The 25,019-nt window shown below is 39.4% G+C and overlaps 1 protein-coding gene across 14 annotated transcripts in view; it reads left to right on the forward strand.

Moving 5' to 3' along the window:
• LDB2 (LIM domain binding 2) overlaps positions 1 to 25,019 on the forward strand; it is a 220,902-nt gene that overhangs the window by 138,550 nt on the left and 57,333 nt on the right. The window contains exon 1 of one of the 14 annotated variants that reach the window (XM_054204267.1): positions 14,199 to 14,931. The exons of the other annotated variants lie outside the window; for them this stretch is intronic. Within the exon in view, the coding sequence (XP_054060242.1) occupies positions 14,787 to 14,931 (145 nt within the window). The 5' untranslated portion in view covers positions 14,199 to 14,786. Of the gene's footprint in view, positions 1 to 14,198; positions 14,932 to 25,019 lie in introns of those variants that run through there. 14 annotated transcript variants of the gene reach the window in all.

Here is a 25,019-nt window from a genome sequence, read left to right on the forward strand (position 1 = left end):
ACTTATGACAATATTCAGCTTCTAACTATCAGGGTCAAATTCTGTATTTGAATTGATAAAATTAAGAGTGTAAGGGTGTAGAATACAATGTGATAATAAAATTCATTACCTTTGATACCTGGAAAATTACGATAGCCAAGAACATTTTGAATATATAAAATTAAAACTTTTTTGGGTTGGAAAAGAAGATTTGCTGTTATAGATGAGCATATGATTTACTGTTCCATTTGAGGAAGTTTGGTTTTTAGCTGGTTTAATTCAGAGACTATCACTGTATATAAAAAACCCCAACTTGTTCTAAAAAACATATCCACCTAATTATTATTTACATGACTAATGTAATTAATATAATAACACAAGTAATGTTTCTCACAAATATCCGAGGAATGGTATTATCCGCTAATTTCTTTTTTGGTTTTTACTCTTTGCACCTGTGTGCTGTTGATTTTTCCTGTTAATAGTTTATTTTATTTTGTACTCTCTTGTAGAATAACTTTCCATTGCAAGAAGTACCTTGCATACAAGATCAAATGTAGTGCTATGCATTGCACTCATTAAAGAATCAGTAAGCTGTTTTCTGTATTGTTAGTAGCTTCTTCAAAGTAGGAGCTTGCAAAAGTAGTAGTAAGACATCTCCAGTCTGTTTTTTCTGTTTCCCTGGATATAAAAGGAGCAGCTGGATAGAGCCTGTCTGCCATATTGAATAAAATCCTGGTAGGAACCACTTCTCTTTCAGAGAAGTCTAATACTGAAAGAACTTCCCAAAACGTGCAGACTGTAGATTCTACTTTAGCTTTTACTTTAATTCATCCTATAGTTTATGTCCAGGTATATCTTGTTACTTTTCTACATATTTTTTTTTATGAATATATTTTTCAGTACTTCAATTAAAACGTAATAAATGAAAGGGACCATTAGATTTTTCAAAGAAAGTATGTAAAACTGAAGTCCTGAATTCTGAGTTTTAAACTCCTCTGGGAGGGATGAAAACCCTATAAAAATATTTTTGATGATAGCTGCAATGTGCATGTTCACATATTATATATGAAGGTAAATGCAGCACATAAGAATTTTCCAAAGGGCTCTGTGCACGATGAATCTGGAAATCAGATGCAAGCTATTAATTTTATTTAAATTGTATAGCGCCATTTGTCACATAGCTTGGAAAAAAGCTGTAAGTTAGGGTATATTGAATTTTACACAGCTTAAAATATCTGAAGAGCATTCTGTTTAGGTGACATCTTCGACTATTAAGTGCAAGGTACTCATCCAAATATAAAATGTTAAGAAAGCTATTTGGCATGTTGGCCTGTTATATGTACTTTTTTGAAAATTCATGGGATAATACTTGTTAGATTTTTAAAGATTTTCCTTTGTTTTGTAATCAAGATTTGTTGGTGATTATATTTGGAATATGTTTGTTTAGGTGTACACAGACACACACCCTTAGACATATGTATAAAATAATGAGGTAACAGTTTATACAATAGCGAGCTGTTTATACTTAAATATTAGTTACAGATTCATTATGCTGTTTGACGTCATTATATTTGTATGTTTAAACCATGAATCATTCTTCTTCCATAGCAAACTAAGACTACATTATTAAAAGAATTAAACAGTAAAAAAATAGAAGTAGTAGTTAACCAGAAGTTCACCTTAGTGAGTTAAATTCTCCTATTTATCTCACATCCACTCTACTGTGAGGGATGTGAACGAACTTCATGCAAACCTTTTCCTGCACTATACCTGCAGGAAAGCAGTTGTTATCATGGGTTTCAGCTAATCTAAGAGTAGGATTTTGTCCAGTAGATTATATTGCAACTCTGTATAATTGCAATATCAGGGGCTGCTCCTAGAAGCGGCCCCAGGAGACCAGACACCACCAAGGGGACCCCATGCAAATTGATAGAGGTACAGAATCTGGTCTGGCAGATGGGAGCCATGCATGTTGAGGCCAGCTGAGATACAGCATCAGGAACTGGATCAACAGTGTCGTGTACTGTGTTGCCTTGCTCTGGCATGGTGGTATGTACATGCCATGAAGAAAAACCCTCCAGTGGCTTAGGAAAGGCCAGAAGGAAGACTCCTGAAATCATAGACAAGAAGGGAACATGTTAACGAATTGATTCCTTTTTCATTCAGGGCCTTTCTTGAGATGATTGTACAGGATTGTACTCCTCCTGTTCTTTTTATTTTTCTTTTTGAAAATTATTTTACAAAGGAGGGAGAAAACACTACCTCCATGAAGGAGGTCACTAAAATGCACGTGCCCACAGGATACCTTACAAAGACAACTTTGGCATTAGAGACAGCGCAAGTTCCAGTGATATTCCCTGTCCAGCAAATGAGGAATTATTCTGGGATCTGCAGTTTCTGTAGTAGCAGAAGAAGCTCATGCAGTAATGAACTCTGTTATTTCCATTTATTTTTATTGTACCATCCATAACGAGAAATATTGCGGCCTGTCCCCTTGTACTTTTCTGCTCGGAGTACTGTGGTTCACTGCAAGAGGCCTGCTCAAACTATACAGAGAAGTTTAGTTCCACAGTCATGCCATTCACTGCTCCAGAAGATTGTGTATAGTCTAGTTCATCACATAGGAAAAACATGAGTTAGTCTGATATTCAACTGTATCTGTGATTAATATTGTGTATTGGTATTGATGTATAACATTTTAACAGAAAGTAAGAGAAGCTATTGTGGTAATCTAGGAAATAGCTAATTTTTCTCTTTTTTTTTTCAGCTGTTCTTTACCAATGTACTTGGCATTGGACCTTAAAACTTTCAATTCTGATGTACAAAGTGTAGGGGGAAATGGAATCTGCCCAATAGTCTGGCTGATAGCTTTGTTCAGAAAACAAGAGTTTTCATCTTTTAATTAATATCATCTGATTCATTCTCCAGAACATATATTTTTTCATTTTACTGCTCTTGTTGTCTGTAATCAATTCCTTGATTTTTTTCTTCTTGGAAAAAATGTGTGGTTACGTTATTTTTTCCACCATTCCTCCAGTTAACTCTAACTTTGCCTTCATGCATGGTACAGTATATCCCAGAAGGTCCTGACTAATTTCAATAACTAAATAATCCCTGAGGTGGCAGCAGCATTTCTTAGTGTTCTGTAATGATTCTGAGAAACATCATCAAATTTAGTGCAACGAAGACGTAGGAACCCATTTGCTGTCATGAATACATCATATTTAAATTGTAGAAACATTTTACATTACAAGTTTTTATTAACAAAGTCCAGGGTGAAGAAAAGAAATTCAAAACCTGATCTTTAAGCCTGGAAGTGTGTGTCTCAGTCTTACCTTAGGAGAGAAAGAAGCTGCTGCAGAAACTAACTTTATTCATGTGATAGAGAGTGACATTGCAACAGAGGAAAAGGGTCATCACTCCTGAGCTTTAAACAGTCTTTTAAACATCCTACACCCAGATCTTTAAGTGATTTGGAGCTAAGGCTGCAGAGCTGACCTTAATGTAATATTCTGGAGGGAACTGACATAGCTAGTGGTGATAGATTTGACATATTCTTGGCAGTATTTCCAACCTTTTGGCTGGAGTAGCCTACAGAGGCCCTTGGGGAAGTGTTTGGTGGCCCCCTGTCCGGTTGTCTGACTACAGATGTGGTTGTCCTGTGATCTAGGTAAAGCAGGAATCAACCGTACGGCAGCCACATGCCTGTCATATATGCCTCCTGAGCCATGATGGAACATGTAAGCAGCCTCCATCGTGTCATGAAGGGCACAAGCACTCCCAGCATGTAATGGATGGGAGGCCGTGGAGCTCCAGAAAGCAGGAGAAGGCAGCGAGGCAATCCCAGCACGCATGGTTGGCGGTGGGCTGGGCCTGGGTAGTGTTTCGCTCAGAGCATCCTTTCAAATTTGACAGCATACTGCCATATTCACTGCTTGTGGTTTCTTTCAATGTGATGTTTAAAGTTCAGGCAAGCTGCAGTGTTACAGTCTGGTCAGATGTTCCTTTCAGCTGCAGACAGGCATGTTAATTTAGTTACATGCTCTCAGAAACATCCTTGTTATCAGTTCATAGTGGTTGCCTCCTGGGTGAGTACAGTTCCCCAGTAAAGATCTAAAAAGCTCCAGGAAAAACTGGGTCCAGCGGTGCAGAACATTTTCCAAAACTCTTTCCACAGCCACGTATTAACTGCTGAATTTAGGCTAACCGCTACAGATCTTCCAACGATGTTGACTTACTTTCTAGCAATAGCAAGCTCAATAACCCTGCTAGAGCACAATGCTAATCAGACTCTAATCAAGTCTCTAACCAGCCTGGAAAATGCATTGTCTGTTTGAAGAGCAGAAATTAATGTATTTGTCATTTTTTATTTTTCTGACTAGCTTTTTCTTGCTATGCTCCATCTTCTGTGAAAAGACTGATATATCCTCACAGATCCGTGGTTTTCCTTTTCTTGTTGTGTTCTGTGAAGATGCGTGAATGCTTAATTTGTTAATAGATATAGGAAGATAATTGTGTTTAAAACACAGGTTCATATAAGAATTTTTATTCTACTGCTCTATACCAAATCTACAAGATAAGTTATCCTTTTCCTTACAACCATTTTAGGTTACTGCTGGTTAATAAGTAATTTTTTAACGCTTTAGTTCATGTCTTGCATATAAATTGTCTTTATTTCATGGGTTGCTCATGGAATAAAATTTCTTTAATGACAACTTTCTTAAGAGGTAATTTACTACCATCTCATTTTGTATGACCTTTAAATTAGTTTTAAGCAACCACAATATTAGAACATTTGAACAAATACAACATGGATTTATCGAAGTTATTATCTCAAACTACACTGGTACCTAGATACAGGAAATCTGCTAGATCTGATATTGCTTGGAGTTTAACATTTGATACAGGATCACACATGGGAAATTATTAGTCCAGTTCAACAAGGTGGATGTTAGTAGTGGTACTGCAGAACGGAATGGAGCTGAATAAAAAAGACATGACAACAGGTTATGTTAAATGGAGAACAGTCACACTGGAAGGAAGATATCAGCAGAATTTTTCAAGGATCAATCTAGAGGACTTGACTTACTTAACATTTTAATTAATGATGTTGGCACAAAATGTAGAAATAGAGGAATGGAATTTGGTGCTGGCAAAATATTGTGAGGCATCATTAATATAAAGGATGATCAGAATATTACACAGGAAAAATGTTCTGACCTTGAGGACTCAAGTAATAGAAATGAGATGAAATTTAAGAGTACGGATGGCACTTAAGGGCTGCTAAAAAGAATTTCTGCTAGAGACTTATCAGTTGAAAATGACAGAGGAGGCAAAAGACCTGTGTGTAACAATCAGTCATAGAATATGAGTCATCGATGTGATACAGCTGTGAAGAAAGCGATGCAATCCTAGAAAGTATCAAACGAGATATTTCCTGTGGAGACAGGGAAATGTTAATGTTGTAGCAGCACTGGAGAACTCACTTTTGAAAAACTGGACACCCATTTTTAAGAAAGATGAAATCCAGGAGTAGCAATCATTAGGACGGGCTATAGGGATGATTAGAATGATACAGAAACTTATGTTTTGCAAACAAAGTAAAAGGTTGTGGCAAACAAAATACAAGGTTGAGAGGAGACTAAATTGCTGTCCACATGCTCTTCACGGGGGGAAACAGCAGTGTAGGAGAAAAGAGGCACTTGACACTAAAACAAATGGATATGAGTGAATATGGGCTGGAAATTAGAATATTTCTAATTGTCAGATCAATGGGGTCTGAATCAGTAGTAGCAGTGGAGGAGGAAATGGACCAGTTTTAAGACACAGCTCAGTAAACTCATGGAAAAGATTGTATGACGCGGTTTGCTGAGTCAGTAGGGGACTGAATCCACAGATTTATGAGGTCTTATGTTATTCATTGCTGTTAACCACCTATGTGTGCATCTCATGTGGCACAGCTTGCTTAGACCATGCTAGCTTGTTTATCCTCAAATTGATATTGAACAGCAAGATTCAACCCGTCCTTGAGAGGTAGACTGATTCATACCTAAAGCATGGCTCAAAAGTACTCAGACTCAGAAGATTTATTAGACGTACTATAGATTGTGCAAAAACTGGATTCTATTCTAAAAAAATTATGGAATTATTCTCATTAATGTTAAGGTTACATTACATAATTCTGGCAAAGGAGACACAAAATGGGTGTAAAAAAACCCGCTGGGCTGCTAAGAGGACATAGAACACTTTTAATACAGTAAAACTCAGGTCGTCTTTGCTGACATGAGCGCAAACCTTAAAAAATATTAAAACTATAGTGTCTGCTCTCTCCTTTGTATGTTCACTTCCACAGCTAATTCACTGGAACAGTATGGTAGTAAGTTTTACTGAAGTAAGAGGTTGAATTTGGCTCAGAATATAAAAGGAACTTCTTGGAGGTTACGATCCTTGTGATGTGAATTCCACCAGTATAAATTCAAATGCACATAATTTCTAGCAGGATAAGAAAAGTGAAGGTTCTGGGCAACTAAAAATGTTGATCTTTGGGTGCCTGTCAGTAGCAATTAACTCTACAGAAAGTTTTCCTATTAAATATATTTATAATGGGCTCTGGTGAACAAAAGAAGTCCAGGTTATCTAATTTCAACTGTGAAGTGGCTCTTCATGTTACTCCCTACAGTGGTGGTGGTGATGGTGGTGGTATGTCTTAATAGAGCACTTTAAATTACAAGAGTTATTAAAAGAAAGTAGAAAAAAATTCTTATGGGGGAGCGTCTTGCCTGGCTCACAGTACTGGAGAAAACTTGTCTGGCTTGAAAAATATTTTAGTATTACAATTACAGAACCCTTTGGGCTCTCTTCAGCGCAAAGTATCCAGTGCTTTACCATTACAGACATTGCAGAAGGTTTTGCAAAGGGTTCTGCAAAAAACCAATTCTTCCAGTATAAACACCCTTTTTGCAGAAAGTTGAAATGAAAAAAGAATGCAGTACACTGACAGGTTGCTAAGCAGCAAAAAGGACATATGTCAAGAACCATCTATGTCTTTTGTATTACTACACTTCCTTTCTTCACACCTTCATCACACAAGCTGTTATGATTCCTATGTACCCATATTATGGTGAGAAAAAGACACAGAAGGTAGTTTTTCTCCATTTCTTCTCCATTTCCTTTTTTAAAAATCTAGCATTAAAGACAGGTCCCTGGTGGGTCTAAGCTGGTTGAGACATTACTAGTTTCAGGTCAGTCCAGGGCTTTAGGCATTTTCGGTGTAGCTGATTAATTCATTAGTTGATGGGCATCATGTTGAAGTCTTTTGGGCCTGGATTACTCTCAGAAATGAAAGGAAAATCTCACCAAAAGGGAAAACATTAACCTTAGAAATAAAATTGGCCTCTCCAGACCTTGAGGAGGTCAGCAGTATTCTGCTGCTTTGCTTTGGCTGGGATAGTTAAGACATGCAAGATGGCGACTGCCAGAAAAAAGAGGTAGTTTGAAAACATTACCAAGCAGGAGTTTTGAGATGGCGTGCACCGACCACTAATTTATGTTGCTGACCACGTCTCTTATTCAGTGGAGTAGGTGTAGTTGCTTCCTAGCAAGTTTTCACTGAAAAAGCATTAAGGTCTCCCTCTTGCTCTCCTGCAAACATTTATTTGTGAGAGTAGTTTCAGTGACATGTATTTGTAAAGTGTCTGGTATTAAAGACCTTTTGCTAATTGATTGTGGTTTTTGCAAGGATGTATTTTATGGTAATCACATTGCATGGTTTTAAAAGCATTTATTTACTGTGAAGCTATCACAGAGCACTTTCAGGACACACGGTCTTCCTGATAACAAATGTATCCTGAAATGAGAAAGAGCTTTTCTTAATTTAAAATTTCGGTACTGGGATTATTTTTTATTATTACAGTTATTTAATAATGTCTTCCAAGTAGCTTCATATTTTCAAGGTCAAGATTTTTTAAAAGGACTAATGGGACCCAAATTTCTTTTCGCTTCTATCGGACCAACTGTGATGAAGTAATGGTGTTCTGCAAGTTGGCATTGGAACAACAAATTATACATCAGCCAGGGCACATGTCTTTTTCCCTATGTGCCCTATGACTATATGACTAATAAAATGCCTATTTTTATTGTGTGTGGTCCAGCTTCAGAATAATAATCATCCTTGAAGATTAAATTAATGAAAAATCAATTTAGCAATCAAATATTTCAGCCATAGTGGGTGGCTGAGTTAAGAAAGTATTATAAGCAGAATATAATTTGTTCAGCCGTATAGGCAGTTGTTGAATTTCTTATTCCACCATCAATTACTGCAAAATTGTTAGCTGAAATTACAATTAAATAATGGTTGCAGACCACACTGGTAGAGCACAGTCACATGTGGAAACAGCTGTAGTTATTGTAAAAGTGACCATCCATGCTCTTTGCTACTGCCCTTCCTCTGGAGGTGACTGACCTCAGAGGGGGCTTTTGTCACATGCTGCCTTCCCAAGTCAGCTTCAGCCACCACCAAGCCCTCGTTTGGAGTTGGAGTCTTCATGAGGGCTGTCGTGGTGTCTTTCCGTGGGCTTGTGACTCCCAGCAGGATGACGGCAAGCAGCTACAGCTGGTCATGTCTTGCATTGCTCCCGCTCTGCCTACCGCGTGGCTCTGCCTGTGAGCACGGGCCTTTGCTCACATGAAGAAGTCGTCCTTAACCTCTTTCATGGTGATACATTTATAACGACATGCTTTGGGCCTGTATGCAAAGAGGGATAAGCTTTACCTGAATAATACCTGTTTACCCACTACTAGTGTGACCACTCTTGAAATGTTGCTGCTATAAATATTTCAGTAATATTTACTGTCCTACAGTTACACTTCTATCAAACTGTGTGCAGATTAGGAACTAGGCTGTAAGAGCAGTATTTTCGGTGAAAATATTTGCAGTAAGCTTTCTGTTTCAATCCTCCACATTTTCAGTACCTATCTATATGAGTGAAAATAATTAATTGCTTCTTGAAGAAAAAATTGCCCCCAGTTTACCGTGCACCATAGGACATTATAGAAGACATGGGAGAGGCTTTGAAATATGCTCTCGAGATTTTCAAGGGAAAATGATGATAAATTAAGGAAGGCTTTGGGCCTCACCATGAGTTTGTGATTCCGTTTCAGGGCTCAGCTTCTCACAGAAAAGCAGTGACATAATAATGCCAAGTCTTTCCTTTTTATTCATGGAACAAGGGTTTTTTAGTACTTACCATCTCTCTCACAGAGCATTATATGCTTCCTTATGTATTCAGGGGGAAAGGTTGTTCTCTGCAAACTTATCTGTTGCAATATTTCCAGCTATCCTGTTTTAAAGCATTCACTAGTAGGTATACATATGAAATACACCATGAAAAAATGCCAAAAAAAAAACCCCATGAAAACTTATTTTGTGTCTTGAAAAGAGGATGCGGGTTCAGACACTGCACCAACTACTGTGTCTTTTTAGCAATTTTACATGTAGGCGTTTGCTATTAGGTGTTTGCTATTGTTAAAAGTGACAGCTACATCCCCCTCTTTAGGCAAGCCTTTTAAAAATAAGTGTGATTTACATATGGTTTGCATATTTTAATTCATAATTTGCATATGTTAATTGACAGTGCATTGCAGCGACAAATGGTATTGCATGTAGTCAGCCTAAATTGTAAGGAGTTACAGGAAAGTTTGTCTGCTTCTGTATCTCAGCAAAGACTGCTCTTGACTCTCCCCAGTGATGCTGAAGGGGGGTTCTGTATTGCACACTTCAAAAGCATAAGTAAATAAACACAATGGTCTGTTTCCTATTTTCAAAATATATTTTGCAACTCTGAAAGGGAATCATACCTTGCTGTCAATGTCTTTCATGACAGTAACTTTGTGCCAGATCATATAGAGATTTGCTCTTAAAGTGAGCCTACATTTCTAAACTTTTTCAGGTAACGAGGATCTTAACTTTACCAGCAATATCATGCATGAAGTAAATGTCTCTTGTAACCACGTTGAGGAGTCAGGAAGTAGAACTGTGGTGTAGAGTGAACCAGATGAACCCACCAGTTTGTAGCATGGACTGTCATCCCGTGGAAAACAGCAATGCTGCAACATGAGATTAATTTCTGCAGAACGCCAGGGTGTTTTCCAAGAACAAGCAAGATCAGTGGGATACTCAAAAATATGTCTTGGAGGAAATATCCAAGTTTTTGCTCAAAAAGGTGTTAGATAGGAAAGGACACAGTAGGGAATAACTCCATTGATGATATTTAGGTTGCTGAATATTGCAACAGTTGACCCATTCTGGAATAATCTTATAAAGGGAGCCCACTGGGATCCTTCTGCTCTGTAGCAGACACACTGGCATCAGTTTATATATTTTCTAGGCCATTACGTTTCAAATCATATTACTACAGTCAGAAAAAGTAGTGAAAAAGACAAAAAGAAAAACTGTATGATTTTCCATTACAGTGACACCAATGTGGTATCACTTATATGGATCATCCATCTTGCAGCAGTGTATTCTTGTGGTTAGCAGATACGCAAGTGGCTGATGACTCTTTCCTTCAACATATCTGATGTTGCCGGCAGTACAGTTTTTATTCGATGTTTCAGCAAGACTTCTGCTTAGTATCACACTTAATAAAAACAATGTAGCAATTCCTGGTAAATCTAGGAGAATGATTCGTAGGTGGATAGGTAGTTGGAAGAATCCCCCCTAATTGTCATCTCACTGTGCCCATTAAGATACATCCATTGGCAGTCACCCTCTTGGGACTAGTTTGCAAACTTGGCAGGGAGCACTGCTACATTTGCCTAAGATAGGTCAACCCAAGGTATCGCAGTCAGTATAGTGAGGATGGTGTATGGGAAGGAGTTGATTATTCCACATCAGTTGTCTAGTTATGTAAAGGTTTTGTATTTCAAATATATCACTATAGAATATACCAAAATAATCTTAATTTCTGGAATCACTGGGAAGACAAGACACTCAGGACATAGATATCGTCTTTTTTTTTTTTTTTTTTTTTTTTTTTTTAGCACTGGAGTGTAAACATAGAAGTTTCTCTGAAAAAATGTAAAAAATTTTCTTGGTTTCTGATCTCATTTGGGTTAAAATTTACTCCTTATAAAGTAAACACCACTTTTTCTTGACACTGTTAAGAATGTCATTCCTCAAGTGTAACTTGTAGCTCTGCTGCAGTAAACAAAAATGTTGTTTTGTTAGTACTACCATTTGCTCTTAAATCTTCTCACAGTTGCATGAAAACCTGTGTTCTAAAATTCACCCATTCCCATCATCTTTCTTGAGATTCTGCAGTTACGGGTGCATTTATCACTACTCAGAACATAGGGAGCACTGATAACTTAACAAACAAGTGGCAAACAGAAATTCTTCAATGGAAAGTCTTTGGGTGATCTTCTTGTGAGTGACTTCCACACAAGTACCCCTTTGAAGGACATCAAACGGAGCAGACGGCTTTCGGCATGGTAGAGTAAAATGTGAATGGGATGACTTACAAGTGATGAAGCTCGTGGGAAAAAAGCAGGTGGAAATAACAGAGGAGGAGCAAAAGTTCAGCTCCCCTACACTGCATCCCCACGCAGAGCAAAGGCTTCCTGTGAAGTTGCCTCTTTTGGGGGTGTAGCCTGCAATCTGCCACGGAAGTGGCGGATTTTTAGGAGAGATAAAAGGTGAGAAATGTCACTCAGAGCCACTGCTTGTGACTATGCTGCACACCACCTCATGGGAATAGCTCTGGGAAATCAAACCCATGCTGCTTTGCCGGCACAATGTGCATATGGTTAGAAGCTTCTGTTCCACACCAGTAGAATATTGCGTGAGTGTGTAGGCAGAGAGGACTAGCCTGAAGAAATCCAGAATCACTTTGCTACATGTTTATTGCTCCTGGAGTGGGCTCATTATGTAGACACAAAGAACATACTGTAAGAGAGGATCAATATTTTCTTGTTTCAGAAGTATAGATCCCTATATACTGATACAAATTTCATCCGCATGAACAGGTGAGACTCACCCCATGAATCGTTTCTGCAGTTATGTGACATGCACTTTGTTATAATGTGCAGTCAGTGTGGGCACTTACTGACTATGAAGCCCAGGGGAGAAGAGCCTTTAGCATCACATTGGTTGCTGTGAGTTTTCTTCTATGTTAACTTGCATATATTCAAATATTTAATGAGTTATTTATGAGTTCTAAGCCATATCTCAGACCATCAAAGTTATTTCACTCTTTTCCAATGGCAAGCAAAATAGCCATCCCTTTTGAAGAGCCACTTGCCTCTGAGGTTCTTGCAAAGGTAGGAAACAACAAGAATTTCAGGCTCAAAAGCCTTCGAGAATAAACTCCCTCATATGATTTTTAGCACTTCCTAACTCTAACCAGATGTAAGGTATGCAAGAATAACCTTTTAATTTATATTTCTAGCTGTGCTGATTCTAGGAACAGGAGGATAGGAGAGATGCGGATAAAGCACTGTATAAAATACAAGAGTGCTGATCCAAAAATTTTTAAATGTCATGTTCAGTCCAAGGTTTGTGCAGAGGTCTGGGAACAGCTCTTACTTGTCTAAATTGCTTTTCTTATGCCTCACTGTGGGTGATTTTTCCTCCTTTTATTTTTTTTTTTTTTGTAGCAAAATGACATTTTAGTTTTGAATTAATCCACAACTTTGCTGAAAAAATTATATACAGAATTCAGTTTGTATTAGCGAGTAGTTGCAGAGCAAAGCCTGTGTTTTCCGAGGTTTTCAAGTTGCACATGGGGTGCTTTATTGACATGATCCAGACACATAGGGAAGAGAAAGAGTGCAGCTACCTGTCCTGCATCAGGGTACAGCACTCCTCCTCTGCCCTTACCTCTTAGGTGACTAACTTCACAAAAATGAAGATAATTTTTTTCGATTCTTCTTATCATTATGCAAGCAATATTCCTTCTGTTTAAGTAGAGATCAATGAAGGACCAGGATTTGTCCTTGAATAACGTCTGAAGTACGATCAGGATTAACAGGGGGAAAAATAATTCGAAAATATTCATGTATGACTGTAGTGAAGGAAGACTGGCTTTAGGCAGAGATATTTTTCTATGGTTATGGTGAAAAAAATAACTTTGTAGGAGTGTTGCTTTCTGTTACACTTCTGTGTAATGGATGCCCACAACATAACGATTTTGGTCTGACATTTTATGCATTTTATTCCAGGACCTTTTTTTAGTTGTCATATAACAAAAGCACAAATTGGTTCCTACCAAGCTTATTTTTATATTGTGTTACGCTTTGTAAACAAATAAGTCAGCTAACTATTCACTGCAGTAATTGGCACAAAAATTTGTTTCCAAACAAATTTTGTTTCCCGACTTGAGTTTGCAATGCTGCTGTTGAAAAAAATATTCTCGGTTGTGAAATATGTACAAATTATTTGAAATCCATGGGGATATTTCAAATGTGTATGTATACAGCTCCATATTTGCATGGTTGTGTTGCTAGGTGGAGTATCGTTTTTTTTCATTCAGAGTCCTGTTTGATGATAACAAATGTGAAAGATACCAAATTGAATTGGTTTTCCCACATTAGGTGATTTCTGTACGTTTTTCAAATTTGGTAGATTTTGAAAAATATCTTTAATTTGTCAAAGAAGTATTTTGAATTAGATAGTCATATGCATGGTAAGATACCATAACACTGAATTATTGATCTGGATCATTCTTCCTGACGTCAACAGAGACCCTTATTGGCAGCATTGCAGAGTAACCCTATCAACACTGCTGAAAGAAAAATGTTATTCCTAAACCTTTAGAGAACTTCCCACCTTGAATTTCTTCAGTTTTGTAAGAAAATATGTTCCAGGAGAAAATTTTTTTTCTGTATCCAGTCTGGGACCATAAAGTTTGTATATATTTTTCTGTAATTAAATTAAGAATTTTGAGGTTGATACTTGGAGCATGGAGTTCCCTGCAATCTCATTTTACTTGGATGTTAATAGCTGTTAGTAGCCATGACTTCCATGTGTAATTGAATGCAACCATCACCTTTGTAGCTTTCCACTTGTTCGTGTTTGGAAGCAGGTATGATGGACCAGGGCAAGGATCACGTCACACTTGTCTTTCTTTTTTTTACCTTTTTTTTTTTTTTTTTTTTAGGTTTCTGGGTTGGCTGTTGTCAAGCACAGCTGTTGGTCTGGGTGGGCATTTGGGTTGATCCTGTGTGGTGGTTGTTATGTTTTATGTTCAGGGCGTCCCTGAAGTTGTCCTGGCAGTGGCAGTTCAGCATTGTCACGGGAATTGCATCTTACCTGTAGTGGTTCCAGAAATCACAGTGAGTCATTGTAGCAAAAATGTATCAAGAAGATGATATAATGACTCTCTGTGAAATGTGGAAAAAATGTATCATACACCTTAAAGGACAGAAAACATAGCAAGGGGCTATTTCAACTTCAGCACAGATTTGTTACAGCATTTACTACTGATGTTAACTTTTTCGAGGTAAGAGCATTCTGCGTTACTTGCTGCATAAAATTTTATTAAAAGCTACATATAACGTGTGTTCTGACTGAAGCTTATAAGCCTGTTACATCGCTTGCCCTTTTCTGAAAGTGGCTTTTTATTATTTGATGTTATTTTGTCAGACATCTGATTTGTATAGCTGAACACAGGGCACTTGCCTCCATTTTAGGGGTAATAAACAAGCTGCACTTTTAAAACCAACAAAATGTTTTAAAATGGTAGAATATTTTCCTAATTATTTTGTCTAGTGTGTTGAATGCCTTTTTACTTTCTCTGCAGTTAGCTTCCATGAGCTTGAAAGAGAAAGAGAGTGGGAAACCAAGCTTTGCTGCAGAAAAAAAGAAATCAAAGCCAACCACCAACGGCTTTTTGAAAAAGAGTGTTCTGGTTGTTATAAAACATGTATATAACCGACAACTGATATTATCCACTGGTGAGATATTGTTCATACGTCTTCAGCATAAAATTACCAGAAAAATCGTGCTGGTTATCAATCCACATGTGCTCAATGCAGTTTGAGGATTTTGAGAATGCTGTGTGTATCTTTTATCATATCACCGTAACCCCTCACCTCCCACCAGTTCTCCAGACACACTCCCCACTATGTTATGTCCCCTTTGATGCACGTATCAACACACTTCACCTCTGATATTTTTCACCTGAATGTGGACTCTGCTGTGATGCTTGACTGACAGCGCTTGAGCACGAAGTCCTGTGTTCAGGGAAGGCACTATCTTTCTCCTTCACATCGCCTACACATGGGCTTTAGTCTTGCCATGAAAAGAAGTCTTCCGGTGTTGAGAAGGTCAGCTATGCCTATATGAGCCTGTTCTGACCACATGGTGAGCTGACCAGATGTTGTGTGGTCATTTTCATCTGGCTCGGAGCCCAAGCAAATATACCCTGCCTCTTCACAGGGTTTACTTGCTCAGATGTGACGCCATGCTATGCAAACATGTAGCTTTTGGGTTACTTGGAGTGTTAGCAGAGCAAGTTGGTGTCTGCCTACAATATGTTTTATAGACACATTCATGGCTATGTTTACACTGTACTTACCACAGCGAAGGTGTAGCTTTAACTAACTTAAACTAGCTGCTGTAAGTACTGTTAGTAGCTTTCTCTCAACAGAAGAGAGTTTGTGGAGAGCTGCAGAGAGCACCCAAGGAAGATAAGTTCTGCCTGAGCTGAGCCCTGTGTGAGGCGCTGTTCTGGCAGATACAAACTGGGCTGAAACCAAAAATAGGATTTATCAGAGTTGCAGCTAATGAAAGGTGTATGTTGCTGCTGATTTTGCCCGGATGTACATCAGGAGCTTAAGAAGTAAAAAAGCTATCCAGTACACATGGTACTCTGTCTCAGTCACTCACAGCTTCTCTTTCGATGTTTCTAAGGGTGAAAGGGACCTATGCATTATTCAGATCAGTGCTTTGTCAGTTGTTTATTCTTCCCTCATATAGACTGTAAATGTTTAATAGTATTTCTAGAATACATGTAAGTTTGTGGGTTTTTTTTTTGTTTGGTTGGTTTTTTTTTCTTTTTATTGTCTCAACTTCCCATCTCAACATGGTGCAGAGGAGAAAGTGGAGATCAGAAACTGGTAGAATTATGTTTGTAGACATCTATCTTCAGAACAACTTTGTGCTAACAAATATAGCACAACAGGTCTTCCTAAACACTTTCGTAACAATAGCGTGAATATTTATATAATCTGGGTGGAGGAAGATCCCCAGCATAATTGCCAAATTCTTTGCAGGTGGTAATTGGTGTGCTTAGTTTTTGTGGAACTGTTTGAATTCAGATCAACGAGAGATTAATTGAGTCATTTGCTGTGAAATGTTGGTCAGTTAACCCACCATCAGAACGCACATGCCACAAAAAGGCAAACACCCATTTTCTGCAGCATCTAAGCTTTGATTTTGAGCTCTCTGTCTAGGTTCTGCCCCAGACCAGCTTGGGTACCTGCATAAAAGAATTGTGTCAGTATGTGAGGGTATGGCCAATGTCACTTTATCTTAATGTCATTTTGCTTGTGCTTTTACATAATTTTTTGTTTCGTGCTGTGTTTAGTATTCTGTTAGGTCAGATGAAGTCAGGGGTCAGGGGTGAGCTTGATTTAATACAACTGGATGGTTTGCCTGTTTTTTGTCTATTCCTTTTGGTGTCCTGTCATTTGAATTTTATGTTTTTGCCTTTATTTCTTGAGACGACTTTTCTGGGTATCATTTTCTGTGCTGTGTTGGTCCTTTATGCTGGTACAGATTGCATTTGTTCATCTGAAATGCCTGTCCTGCACAATTTCCATCATTTTTACGGTCTTACATTTTGTCATTTTCTGCTTGAGTTTGGTTGTGGTTTGTTATGTTTTGACAGTGTTTTGTCATACCGCTGTGAATAACCTCTCTGGCTTGCCTTTAAAACTTTCTTCTTTGCAGTTGTTGAACAAAGTTAACTGAAATACTATTTCTTCAAACAGAATGATTAGCACAGACAGAAGTGTGAGTGGCTGTATACTGCAACCAGGCAAGCCATTTGTTCTGGCTTTATTCGCATTCAGAGTGCAGATGTTTTATGCAAATATAAATATTCTCTTTGCTAAAATATTCGTGTATAGATCTTTGCTAGGGAGTGATGGTTTTGATTTATAAGGTGTGGAAGTTTTACAGTTAAAACTGGAGCTTCCTCATCTAAGGTATGTCTGTGGAAAAGAATATGGGTAACCCCCTCAAGCCCTTCTTCCCTCTAGCCTAAAAAATCAGCTTAGACCATAGGCTTCCTCAGAAATGTGCCTGCCATGAGAAAGTCTGAATTTTCAGTGTGGAGTAAGGATTTGGCCTGCTCTATACTACTAGCATCCTAATTCAGTTGTTTAAGCAACAAACTCTACGGGCTCTGAGTTTTCATGTTATGATCGGTTAGCAGACTCTCTGAGTTCTTAGAATGTTGTCACTGGATACAGAGGGAAAATTTAAAGCTTGAAGCTCATACAAAACCGCGCAGGGACAGTGCGTTGCTATTTGTGGTTGAATTTGAGGTGCTGGTTATGGGACCTGCAGGAAAGGAGCTGAGAGTTCAGGTTGACTGTGATCCAGCAATCTGCCACTGCAGCAAAGGAGCCAACAGTCTCCTGGGCTGCATTAGGAAGAGTTTGAGGGAGGTGATCCTTCCCTCAGCGCTGCTGAGACATATTTGGAGTAGGATATTCAGTTTGGGCTCATCATTTAGAAGAAAGACACGGTTGTACTGCGTCAAGTCCAGAGAAGAGCCATGAATATGACTAAGGGCTTGGAGGATCTACCGTATAAGGAGAGGCTGAGACCGCTGAGACTGTGCAGCCTGGAGAAGGGGCATCTTATCAATTTGTGTAAATATGTGATGGGGACAGAGTAAAGAAGACGGAGCCAGACTCTTCTTAGTGTTGCCCAGTGAAATGCAACAGGCTCTGGGCACAAAGTGAAACACAGACAATTCCATTTAAAGTTCCATAAAAAAAAGCATTTTCCTCGAAGGATGGTCAAACACTGGCACAAATTACCCAGAGGGATTGTGAAAGCTCCATCCTTGGAGCTTTTCAAAACCTGACTGGACACAGACCTAGGCAACCCACTGCAGGTGACTCTGCTCTGAGTGGGGGTTGTACCCCCAGAGGTGCCCTCCATGCCCAGCTGCCATCCTGTGACATGGGTTTTGGACTCTGCTGCTTCCTCTCCCATATTCCGTGCTCCACACTGTCTTAGCCTAAGGCTGAAATACTCTAGATCTGAAGACTCAGAATTTTGTGCCGAGCAATTCTTTAATGACTGATAGAGTGTTGACAGTATAATAAGGAAAGGGTTGGGAGGAAAATTTATTGTAATAGGTAGGCTGGCTGAGCCTTACTGAAAAACTATGCTGTTGCACTTTAGCTTTGTACTGAGACACATAGAGCTGTTTTCTGACAACGCAGTTGTTTTCTGACAATTTTTACTAAAATGAATTATAGTAAAATATTGTCTGTCTTCAGAGAGATGATGGATTTAGGACTGAGTTGCAGATTAGGCGTCTATGAGAATAAGGGTCATAAGGTGTGGGGAGTTAAGCTGAGGTCTCATTGTCATGAAGTTTCTATTACTTGTTCTTGACTCAAGTGTGTTTCAGAGGATTGAAGTGCTAGTTACAGGCTTTCTAGAAATGGAAATACACTGTCAACTGAATCACAATTGTACAGGCAAATCCTCACCAGGGTAAATTGTTGTTAGAAAATACTTATTGGAGAAAAGGCAGAGTTAAACCCAACATGCTAATTATATTATGCAGGATAGAAGGAACTGGAGAGGGAAACCTAACATTTACAATTTTATAAGCTTTAGTATTTTGGGCTATAATTTTAACGGTAGGGAATATTATCCCCATCCCTGGAAGTGTTCAAGGCCCGGCTGGATGGGACTTTGAGCAACCAGGTCTAATGGGAGATGTCCCTGCCCAGGGCAGGGGGGTTGGAACTAGATGATTTTTAAGGTCCCTTCCAACCCAAACCATTCTATGATTCTATGATTCTTGACATAAAATAAATAAGATATTGCAGATACCATGGAAGTATCATGAATCAAAACAAAAACCTCCCAAAACCTTGGGTTCTGGATGTGGAAAGTATTCAAGTCACTCAGTCACGCTGCTGAATCCATGTTGCTCATCCCACTTTGCAGTTTTGTTACAAAATTGAGAAAAAAGACAAAATAGTTAGAAACCTTAGATTTCCCCAATTTCCATGAAGTGCTTAGTAGATCATTAAAGATAAAAACAGAACTGTAAGGGCACGGGAAGAATGTGTATACGGCTAATTTTACTCCTCCAAAAGCTGTGCCTTATTAGCAATATGGAGGTAGTACTTCCACTGTCTTCCAAATTTCATGGAGTTTAAAATCTACAGTGTTTGTAGATTATACAGGTGTTTTCTGAATGTTTAAATATGATGTAGCATATTACTAGTATACTATTATTTATAGTATACTAGTATATTATAGTTTATTATTATTGTTACTAACTTTGTAATAGGTTTTAAATAATACATTTAATTTTAATTAATATTTAATTTGTATAAATAACTAGAAATTTCCAATAAGTGGAAATTAATCATACATTATGATTTTTATTCTATATGCAGTCTAAATGATAGAACCCCAAACTTACCCATTAGATAGGGAGAAAAAAAGGACAGGCCTGCGTGTGCCAGATTCTGCTTTGGATACATGTGGGTGGTTTAATCAACATGGCCCACACATCTCTGAGAGAGAATATTAGACTGTCTTTTTACTGCTTTTCATGCCATATAATAAATCTAACAGTAGCTTTTCCTGGGAATTGACAGATTCATGCTGTTTGGGTTTGAATCCGCACACCAGATAAGGTGTTCTAAAGGTGGAAGGGCATTCCCGTGAGCAGCCTGCCTTGCAGCTCTTCCAGAGAGCAGGTCATAGTACTGAAAACTGGAGCTTTACTGCTGTCCAGAGCTGCTTCAAGGAGGAATCCCTGCCTCCACATCCCAGCCAGATGGACTGTGTCTGGGATGAAACACACCTGATGTGTTATTTCACTGAAGGAAATTCGGGCAAATAGAACTATAGGCAGAATAACGCCAATGACATCACTATGGAACTCCAGGCAGTTTTGCTTTGTGGGTATGAATTTGTTTATTTCAATTATAAAAACATATGTAAATGAACATACCAAGCTCTGGCCCACACGGATGTCCATTAGCCATGACAATTAACAATTAACAGAAAGCTCAGGCTTTCTTCTGCGGTGCTCAGGAAAGCTCATTGCAATCAATGGGAAGTCTTCTCCTGGCTTCCCTAGCCCGTACATCTTGCTGAGGGAGAGCTGGTTGTAGCATCTCCAGTTAATTATTGAGATCCAGCTGTGATAATCTGTCAAGCGAGAGACTGTGATGGTCTAACTAGCGCTTTACAGGACAGCTCAACATTTTCTGTTAGGAGCCAAGAAACCTCAACTAGTGGAGTTCCTCAAGCCAATCTATAGGATGTTGATGAGATACTCAGCTGCAGGCTGCAGCAGAGCTTTCAGACAGAGCTCCTTTAAGATATAGGCACAGGGTGGGTTTTTTTCTTTCTGTTGCTGATTCTGTGGAACTTTTAAAGGCTTTTTATATTTTATGTTTTTATATTCGTGTCTGTTTTATTACTTATTTTATATCCTAGCTTTAATTGAAGACATAGGACTTGACAGGATTCAGAGCTGCAAAAAACAGCCTGGAAGCAATAAAACCAATATTTTTATTTCACTGATTAACACTTCCATTGTTTCACTTCTATACCAACTTGGCAGTTATCTTAGATGGTGTATATGTATATGCTAAATTCAAGTCTCTGCCCCTGAGAGCTTCTGCTTTAACAGCAATACATGAGCAGTTCAGTGAGCAAGGGGAGGTTTGCTATCAAGCCCTGCTTCTGCAAAGAGGCCGTGAACCTTCATTCTGTAGAGAGGGCATTGAGATTTTGACAGCCTATCTTTGGGACACAAAGCGAGGAAGTGTTCTTCTATTCCTAGCCCACAAATAATACCAGTTTCCTGTGAACTAGAAAAACATGTTTACTTTCTATTTTATTCAAATCTTCCTTGGGAAAAAAAAAAACCCAAACAACGCTAACAGTACCATCACCACCACATGGTGTTTGATGGTACCACAGTTACATTACAAACTATTTTTTTAACTGGCTTCCTGCTCATAGCTAGTCTGAGGCTCACAAAACCCCTGAACTGCACAAATTATTGCTATTCCCACCTGGAGATCATTGGACTTTTTGGCTCAATTTGTGACGGCAAAATAATTTTAGACTTAAACATATTCCCGAGAGAATAAAGTATTTTACACTCAGGCAAACATATTTTAAAGGGAAAATAAATGAAAGGACAGCATGAAAATAATGATTGCTAGGATCTGGATGGCAGTGTGGCAGCCTTATCATTCTTGTTGCATGCTCAGGCCAAAAAGCAGGAGTGTGACCTAAGAGCCTCCCTCCCTGAGAGGCAGGCCTTGGACCATTTAAAATGTCAGATGGTTTCATTCTTTTCTTTAGAATTCCCCAGGAATGATACTTAAGAAATTATATATAACTGTTACTGACCTATACTGACCTATAAAGCTTTTTGCCTCTGTTGATAGATTGAATTAATTGATTTCTGGAACGCTCATATTTGGGGGAGTGTCACAAATCTACCTGTCTTCAATTCTAAAATTGTATCTAGGTCTCTGATTCACGAAAAAGGTACACAAAATCACATGTAGCCAAGCTGTTACACCACTGAATAGGCTAAAAGTATGTCATTCCAGTGGATGACAGTATTATATTTTGTGCAAAATAGTCACTTCAGGTATGCCTTTCTTACAGACATTTTCATATCAATAACTATTACCTGTTGCTAAATCCAGCTGATCTTTGTCAGTTTGCTTTGCTATCTGGGGATTTGCTAGCACAAATGAAGCAAACGTTAAGGGGCAGTGCCTGCTTCTCATCGGAAATACTACATCCTCAGATACTCAGCTAAGGATGAAGGATGCTGCCCAGGACATAATGATAATTTAAACTAGCATTCCAGTGATCTGGAGTTTATGTCTGAACACTGAAGGGCAGGTGAATTTTCCTTCTAGTATATTAACAGTGTAGGGTGTCACATTTCACACTATAAAAAGGTCTTTTCTGGGTAATGTGACTGTAAGAGCCTGTTAGTATTTGTATAGATGCAGGTACGAATCTACGTCTGCTTTCCTAAGCCTGAGTATTGAGCTCAGAACTTCAGCATCTGCAGTCATGGCTATTCCAATGTATTCTTGCAGGCAGATGATATGGCATTTCTTGTTAATATTCTTCATAAGTCCCATTAAACGGCCTTTTTTCTACTAATTTATAATTTTGCCAAACTTGACTCAATAAAGCTGAAATTGTTTTTGCTTTTAGCTGGTTCTTTTTTATTTAAGACAAAAAAGGATTTCTTCTTTCTTTGTCTGTGTTACAAAAGTCTTGCAACTTTGTTTTTTAAATGCCCAGGAATCTGTATGCTCTGGAGTAGGGTTGTGTGCCTTTGCAGCAGAGGTTTCCCCTTTGTCCTCTTTGTGGAAATCTGACTGAATTAGGCAAATTTATAAATCTTTGGGGGAAAAGCCTGCCCATTCTCAAGTACTCAGTGCAGGCTTTACAAGAGTTTGCAACTAAAATTTTCAAGGACTCACTTTCCCAGGAACATAGTAAGGCTCCTCGTAGGAGCCCAATGGTGCTATCCGCGTGCCAACTGCAAAGAGTAACCAGACATGTTGCAGCTCAGGACTATATGAACTGGTGGACATATCCACTGCAAAGCCTGTGGGGAAGGCTCAGCCAGTGCTGTATGCAAGAGCAGGAGGCCCTTCCTTCTCCTGCACTCCTGGCGGATGCAGGCCCTTCCTTCTTCTGCACTCCTGGCGGATGCAGGCCCTTCCTTCTCCTGCACTCCTGGAGGATGCACCCGGGATCCAAGTGGCCGTGCAAAGGAAGTAACTTGACCTGAATGTAGAGGAAAGAAGAGGGAAGAGGAGGAAAGAAAAGAGAAGGGAATAAATCAGGGCAAAATGATATTGATGCAGAGAGGGGAGAGAAATAGTAACCGGGAGGTGAAAGGAGAGGATGGAGGATGATTAAGTAAGGGAGAGTTGGAAGTCAGTGAGAAAAACACAGGGAACAGTGAGATGTTTGGCTGAGTGGGGGGCACAGAGAGAAGAGGTCCTCTTGCCTGGTCCCTGGCTGGATGAGAAGCGGAAGGAAGGAAAGAGGGATGGGATTCGTTTGGAGAAAGAATCTGCTGTTAGGAGGAGGCAGAGTGGAGAAAAGGGCAGAGAGAGAATCTTGGGGGCAAAGAAACCACAAAATCAAGATCCAGAAGGGGGTTAGACTGCTGAGGCAGGGAGCCTGGGACAAGCATCTGGGGCAGCCTGGTTGGGTAGGAAGAGCACCAAGAAAGTGAGTGTGAAGCTGGTGTTTTGGCAAGGGTGGAGGAGAATAGGAAGACTGAGACTAGGTAACCGGGCATGCTTAAGTAAGGAGAATGAGGAAATTGTGTGGATTTGGGAAGGGTTAATGAGCCTCCCTGAGCAAGAGAAAAAAGGGCAGCATGTGAGGAGCGGGAGAGAAAACAGGGAAATACTGGGAACTGAACAGTGAACTTGCAAGATAACTGATGCAAAGCTACCAACTATAAGGTGAGAAAATGGAAGATTGGTCCATGGGGGTAGGTGAGCAAAGAGATTGGAGAAAGAATAAAGAGCAACAGTTGGATAGGAGACAGGACTGCAAGGAGGTCCAGTTGCTCCACAAGGATGCAGGAAGAAAGCCTCGTGGTAGCTGGGCAATGATTCCCCTGAGAAGCTGGGAAGAAAATCTGCCTGGCAGCCCAACTCCAGAGCAGGGGTGCTTTCAGGGTGCTGTCAGGGCCCTGACACCAGGAAAGGAAATTGCAAGACTCAAACTGACTGTTTGCTGCTGCAAACATGCACTCGCGGATCTCCTGTGGCAAAGATCTGTGCACTGGCTCTGAGGGTGTCCATCTGATGCTACTTCAGGGAAGTGTGGTGTGGGAGGGAGGAGCACTACAAAACCATGCACAGAGATGCATTCTTAAAATTTATTCTGTGGACTAAAAGTCAAGCTCTAAACCATGAAGGAATTCCAGTGCCAGTAGCGTGTAAGGCTTCGTTCAGCCCTGTTGGTGTGATATTACACCATATATTATTTAGACTATATTTGCCGTTGTTGTCTGTGACTGCCTCTGGGGAACTGCAAACCCAAGACCAAGCTAGTGTACAGCTTGCCTGTGCTCTGCAAGGTGTGAGTTCACAGTTCTAGTGCAAGGATGGCTAAACTACAGCCTGAAGTGGCCACGGGTATCAAGTTGTCCCACAATCCTGCCTTTGCATTACTTGGAGTCCTCCTAGGAAGTAGCCTTCATCTGACTCTGGCAGAAGATGCGTGGTGTTGCTAAAATCCTGTTGAGCTGTATAGTGGCAGACACAGGTGGAGTGTATACATCCACACCTGAGCGTGTCCATCTACTGCAAGAAGGGAAGGAAATGCACCTTTGCCACATTCATATTCCTGTGCCCAGGAAAGGATTGTACGCATGCATGCAGCAGAGCTGAGGGTGCCCACACATACGTGTTTGACTGCTTATATACACAATTACATGTTGGAGGAGAAAAAATCAGGGAAAAGTCCTTTGCACTTAAAATGCACAACGTTTGTGGTGATCCCTAGACTTTATAAGAGCTGTTCCAGAGCCTTTTGTTGTTCTTGGAAATACTGTCTGCTGCACAAATAAGCTTTGTTACCCCTGTAGAGAGTTTCATGTTTATCCTAGAAATGAAATGATCGTTTTAAGCCATTGAGTGCTTCAGGAAGAGAACCAAAACCTTGAAACCCCTCCAGTCTTCTGTGGCAAGGCAACATAGTGACCCCGGGACATGTCTGCTTGTTAATACAAGTTTCCATGAATGTTTCT

The sequence above is a fragment of the Rissa tridactyla genome, chromosome 5 (assembly GCF_028500815.1).
Source record: "Rissa tridactyla isolate bRisTri1 chromosome 5, bRisTri1.patW.cur.20221130, whole genome shotgun sequence".
Lineage (NCBI taxonomy): Eukaryota > Metazoa > Chordata > Aves > Charadriiformes > Laridae > Rissa > Rissa tridactyla.